This window comes from Belonocnema kinseyi, chromosome 10 (assembly GCF_010883055.1).
Source record: "Belonocnema kinseyi isolate 2016_QV_RU_SX_M_011 chromosome 10, B_treatae_v1, whole genome shotgun sequence".
NCBI lineage: Eukaryota > Metazoa > Arthropoda > Insecta > Hymenoptera > Cynipidae > Belonocnema > Belonocnema kinseyi.
Genome location: NC_046666.1, coordinates 29,752,649 through 29,758,700, shown reverse-complemented (window position 1 = coordinate 29,758,700; position 6,052 = coordinate 29,752,649). Strand labels below are relative to the sequence as shown.

At 36.5% G+C, this 6,052-nt stretch overlaps 2 protein-coding genes across 2 annotated transcripts; both read left to right on the top strand.

Annotated features, from left to right (window-relative positions):
* Window positions 1-1,323: 1,323 nt before the first annotated feature.
* On the top strand, window positions 1,324-3,150 carry LOC117181055. Its single transcript, XM_033373623.1, has 2 exons — window positions 1,324-1,574; window positions 1,659-3,150. Exons 1-2 carry the CDS (start codon window positions 1,324-1,326, stop codon window positions 3,148-3,150), a joined length of 1,743 nt encoding a protein of 580 aa, XP_033229514.1.
* Window positions 3,151-3,209: 59 nt separating this feature from the next.
* Window positions 3,210-4,316, top strand: LOC117181054. The gene has a single exon (XM_033373622.1). The coding sequence runs from the start codon at window positions 3,210-3,212 to the stop codon at window positions 4,314-4,316; it is 1,107 nt and encodes a 368-aa protein (XP_033229513.1).
* The last annotated feature ends 1,736 nt before the right edge of the window (window positions 4,317-6,052 follow it).

The following is a 6,052-nucleotide window of genomic DNA, read 5'->3' as shown; positions in this document are numbered from 1 at the left end:
AGAAAAATGGGAAGTATCAATTAAAGGTACAAACATTCCTTCGTTGGAGGACATGATTTCATTTCTTGAGCAACGCGCAATCATAGACTTGACCCATTTCAGTCAAAAACAGATTTCATGTCAAAAAAGTGATTCAAATAAATCAAACTCTAGGTCACATTTTAATTCCAAACAATCACAATCCTGCATGAAAACCTCTATTGATTCTAAGAACCCTCCTGCAAAACAGACATGTTCAATTTGTGAAGAAAATCATATGCCATGGGCATGTTCTTCTTTCAAGAAAATGTCGTCTCACGATAGGTATATTGAAATTAAAAAAACTTCTCTTAGTCACAATTGTTTAAATGGTCACAATCGTACTCCTGATTGTCTAGGGAACACTTGCAAAAAATGTGAAAAAAGGCATCACACACTTCTTCACTTTGAACGCCAAAATACAGATAATTACAATCAATCTTCCATTTTCGAGCCTTCCCCTCAACAACTATTAAGCTGTCAAGCTCAAGTCACCTCCGAGGTCATTTTAGGTACCACAAGGGTTCACATTCTTAATAGCGAAGGCAAATTTCAATCTTGTCGCGTTCTCTTAGATTCGTGCTCTCAGTGCAATTCCATCACTGAAAAATGTGCTGAATCCTTAGAGATACAACAGAAGCGCGTCGATGTTCAACTAAAGGGTGCACAAAATCTTCGTTCCAAAGTGAAATACAGCACTGTCGCAAAAATCAAGTCGAGGTATACAGACGCGGAAATAAATTTATCCTGTCTAGTCTTCAAGGAAATTTCAGATCAAATGCCCTCTCTACCCCTTGATAAAAATCGATTTAAAATTCCGCAAGGTGTTATTCTAGCTGATCCCGAATTCTACAAACCAGCTGATATAGACCTTCTTATAGGGGCAGAGTTTTTCTATCAACTGTTACGTTCAGGTCAAATTCAAATTAAAGGGCAACCAGCAGTGTATCAAGAAACTTTACTCGGTTGGGTCATTGCTGATTGTATTTCAAAACCTCGTTTTTCCAAATAGCCATCTAATGTCACTTGTAATTTAATTAAATTTCAAGAGCTGCATATTCTCTAGGAATTAGGAGCAGACTCAAGCTCAAATGTTAAATCAAGCGAAGAATTAGCTTGCGAAACACATTTTGAAAAAAATGTACAAAGAACCAAGGATGGTCGTTATTGTGTCAGTCTTCCTTTTAATGAAAAAAGAGAGTCCCTCGGAAACTCTAAAAACACAGCCTTTCAACGTCTTCATTCCCTTGAGCGAAAATTTGAGAAAGATCCCTTTCTAAAAGAACAATACACCGAAATTCACACATGACTCAGGTTCCAGATCATGAACCCATCGATCACGGTTTCTACCTTCCACATCATGCAGTGGTAAAAACATCTAGTCTCACCACAAAGGTTAGGGTCGTATTTGACGGGTCTGCTAAAACTTCTTCCGGCATCGCCTTAAATGACTCGTTAATGGTTGGTCCAACCATACAGGAAGATTTGTTTTCGATAATCACCCGCTTTCGATGCTTACGTTACGCTCTTACTGCTGACATCGAACAGGTGTATAGGCAAGTAAGAGTATCACAAAAAGATAGTCGTTTCCAAAAGATCTTGTAGCGTGATTCGCCTCAAGAACCAATAAAAATTTATAGCCTAAGTACAGTGACTTTTGGAACTGCTTGCGCTCCATTTCTCGCGATTCGGACTCTCCATCAGTTAGCCGAGGACGAACGTGAATCGTTTCCAATCGCATCCGCAGTTTTGAAACGAGATTTCTATGTAGATGACCTTCTCACAGGTACACATACTTTCGAAGAGGCTATCAACCTTCGAAATGATTTAATCAGTTTTCTCAAGAGAGGCAGTTTTAATCTGGGGAAATGGGGTTCAAAAGATCCTGAATTAACACAAAATTTTTCTGCAGAAAATTCGAAGACTTTCATGTCCTTAAGCCCTGCTGAAAGTGTAAAGGCTTTGGGGATTCATTGGGATTCTGCAAATGATAATATTTTTTATACAGTCAATTTTCCTAATTCAAAAGAGATAACCACGAAACGCTCAATTTTATCCCAAATTTCAAAGCTTTTCGACCCATTAGGTCTACTCGGTCCAGTAGTCATTTTAGCAAAAATCTGGATCCAACAACTTTGGAAAATTCAATTTACGTGGGACACTCCTGTTTCTCAAGACATTCAAGATTTTTGGATCAAGTATAAACAACAATTGCAACTTCTCAATAAGGTAAAATTTAGTAGCTTCATTTCGTCTCCAGACACAGCAGAAATCCAATTGCATGGATTCTGCGATGCCAGTGAAAAAGCATACGGGGCTTGCCTTAACTTGAGATCTACTGATAGGCAGGGCAGGCATCGAAGTGCTCTGATTTCTTCTAAATCTCGAGTCGCTTCTTTAAAAGCGACCTCCTTACCTCGACTTGAATTATACGCAGCAAATCTTTTAGTGAAACCGTACACTGCCACATTTAAGGCCTTTCCATTTGAAATCGACAAAGTTAGTTTTTGGTCTGACTCAACAATTGTACTAAATTGGATTAACGTGCCCTCTCACACTTTAAAAACCTTTGTGGCAAACAGAGTTGCTGAAATTCAGGCAGCAACTCGCTCGCAAGAATGGCGTCACGTGCCTACTTTATATAACCCTGCTGATATGATTTCGCGAGGACAAGGACCTCAAGAATTCCTAGCAAACACGCTTTGGTCACAGGGCCCTCATTGGCTACGTCATGATTCCAGTACTTGGCCTCAAAGGCCCTTTCATCAAAAGGAAATTCCGGAAACAAAAACTCCCTCAACTCTTTCCCTGCTAATTTCTATTAAAGAGAATCAAGAGGAGAATGAAATCCTTAGACGATTCAGCAACACTAACAAGCTCACAGTCGTTTTAGCTTACTGTCTTAGATTCATTCGTAATTTAAAAATCAGGGACAAAACTGTCAGAAGAATCGGAAATATTTCCACAGAAGAATATAAAATCGCCTTTCAAAAAGTAATTAAAATTACACAAGCAGAAGCCTTTATAAAGGAATTACATTCATTGTCTCAAAAATTACCAGTCAATTCAAAAAGCAGCCTTCTAAATTTGAACCCTTTTCTCGAATTCGGTCTTCTCAAAAGCACCCCATAATCCTTCCAAAAAATCATCCTATCACAAAACTATTAATCCATGAAGAACACGAAAAGCTCATGCATGCGAGAATCAACGCGACGTTGTATAGCGTTCGCGAAATCTTTTGGCGAATCGACGGTCGCAATACGACAAGACATATCATCCGTCAATGCGTGAAATGCTTTCGAACGAAGCCTCGCGAATCAGAATATATTATGGGGAATTTACCGCAAAATAGAGTGTCATTCTTTCGACCATTTGTTAATATAGGTGTGGATTATTGTGGACCCTTTTTTATCAAAGAAAGACGTCACAGGAATGTCACGATAGTCAAAACTTATGTCGCCGTTTTCGTATGTCAGGCCACTAAGGCAGTTCATTTAGAGTTGGCCAGTGACTTGACGACAGGAGCCTTTCCGGCTTGTTTGAAACGATTTTTTGCTCGGCGAGGAAGATCGCAGTCTATATCCTCAGATAATGCTACTAATTTTGTAGGCGCAAATAAAGAATTGCGCGAACTATATAAAACAATCCAATCTATTGAAAATAACAAAGGAAAAAAATCATGTTTCGTCAAAAATGGGATTTTTGGGCATTTCATTCCACCCAGGGCTCCCCACTTTGGAGGTCTATGGGAAGCTGCGGTAAAATCATTTAAAACACATTTTACAAAAGTTTCCGGTACCTCGCTTTTAACGTATGAACAATTGCATACTTATGTTGTCGAGATTGAAGCAATCCTCAACTCACGCCTTTTAACACCTCTGTCGTCTCATCCAGACGATCTCCTTCCTTTAAACCCAGGTCATTTTTTGATTGGAACCCCTCTGACCACCCTTCCACAAGCAGACTTGCGTAATGTTTCAGTCAACAGACTATCCTGCTGGGAACTAGCCCAACAAATGCGTCATCAATTCAGGGACAGGTGGCACAAGGAGTATCTTAATGAACAGATAGCACGCAGTAAATGGAAGACATCTTCAAACCAGGACAATGTCAAAATTGGCACTCTAGTCGTTAACAAGGAAGATAACATTCTGTCCATGACTTGGAAACTTGGCCGAATCACGGCAATCAATCCAGGTTCAGACGGAGTAGTTCGAACCGTGACAGTTAGAAGTCCATCAGGCCTGTATAAGCGAGCACTAAAATGCTTACATCCACTTCCGATTGATCACGAGTGATCAATTTACAAATTGTAGGGCTTGGTTTTTGTATAGTATATATGTATATACTTGTGTTCAACTACCATATTATAACATGTAATTGTAGTTCTAATAATATTTTTATGTCTCACATTAGAGTTCTTAGACGTGTGCTTTGTCATCTCTCGCTAATCTAATGTGTATTCGCGAACTGTTTTTAGTGATGTCATTTTACTATGTTACAAGTATTTAAATCTATAGTAGGATTTGATAATTTAAGCATTATTATAAATTAAATTAAATTTATTAATTTACTTTGAATACACGGCATTCAAAGGGTGCCGGCATGTTACATCGTAAAAATTAACTTTTATAATTTTTAATTATAATGTTTATTAATTTTCATTTGCGTTTGAGCAACTCCCTCAATCTTGAACCGTCTATACTTTCGTATTCTTTAATTTCGCCTTGTCAGGTTTATTATTTTATAACTTCGTAGAGCGCATAGACAGCCTGCAAATATACTTAAGAACCTTTTAAGCAGATGTTTCAAATTGTCAGAATCTTTCAAACTGTTCCTAGATTTTTACCTTTACTGCTGCAATCCTCGACCAAGTTATAAGATAGTCTCTAATTTCGGAGTTTGATGCTTTTATTGTTTAGGCGTGCTTCTATGACACGACTTAGGATTTGGTCTCCGACCTTCCTTAAACAAAATTATGACACCGACTCGCCGAACAACTCAAGCGTGACCCCAGATTAACACCTTCTTTTTAGGTTTTCCTAATTTGTACTAATAGGCGTCGATGACCGTTCTCTGTACCAATCACAGGTAGCTTAAGAAACTTGCGACACACCTTCTGTAAGGGAAAATTACCCCCAAGCGCACTTCAACTTGACGAGGCAGACAGATACTACTTAGCTTCCGAACGAAACACAGACTTAAACCGAGAGCGAACTTCTCCTATGTATTTTTTATTAAAATAAATTTTATTTATTTTAAAAACAAAAATTTCATTCTTTTCAATTACACCTTTACTCAAAAACAATTTCCAACGATTTGAAAATATTTAAAGATTTTATGGATTTTCAAGAGATTTAAAGGAATTCAAGTAAATTTAAAGGATATAAAGAGATTTAAAAAAAATTCAGAGGAGTTTGAGGAATTTCAAGAAATCTTACAGGATTTCTAAGAATCCAATTTTAAGAAATAACTAAGGATTTTAAATTTTATTTTCAGAGGATTAAAAAAAATAATCTAAAAATAATAATCTAAGAGGAGTTTGAGGAATTTCAAGAAATCTTACAGTATTTCTAAGAATCCAATTTGAAGAAATAACTAAGGATTTTAAATTCTATTTTCAGAGGATTAAAAAAAAAATCTCAAAATAATTCAACAAGGTTTAAGGATTTACAAGAGATTTTATAAGATTTGAAGACAGTTTCAGAGATTTTGAAGAATTTCAAGCGAGCTATTGAATGTTATTTAAAAAGAATTTAATGAATTTTAAGAAATTTCCAGGGATTTCAAAAAAAAAAAAGATTTCAAGGGTTTTTAAGAGGTTTAAAGGAATTTAAGAAAAATTTGAAGGTTTTAAGCAATTGCAATTAATTTTAGTCAATTTCGAGATAATTTGGAAGATTTTAATTGATTACAAAGAATTTAAAGAGATTTAAAAAAATCTGAGAAGTTTAACGAGTTTCAAGAAATCTTACGGGATTTCTAAGCAGGATCACAGTCTTATTAATTTTTTATTTTTACCTTGTAACTTTCT

Coding starts and splice junctions, on each gene's coding strand:
- LOC117181054 (XM_033373622.1), top strand. CDS start 3,210: ATGCATGCGAGAATCAACGCGACGTTGTATAGCGTTCGCGAAATCTTT.
- LOC117181055 (XM_033373623.1), top strand. CDS start 1,324: ATGACTCAGGTTCCAGATCATGAACCCATCGATCACGGTTTCTACCTT. Junction 1,575..1,658: donor GACATCGAACAGGTGTATAG/GCAAGTAAGAGT, acceptor AAAAATTTATAG/CCTAAGTACAGTGACTTTTG.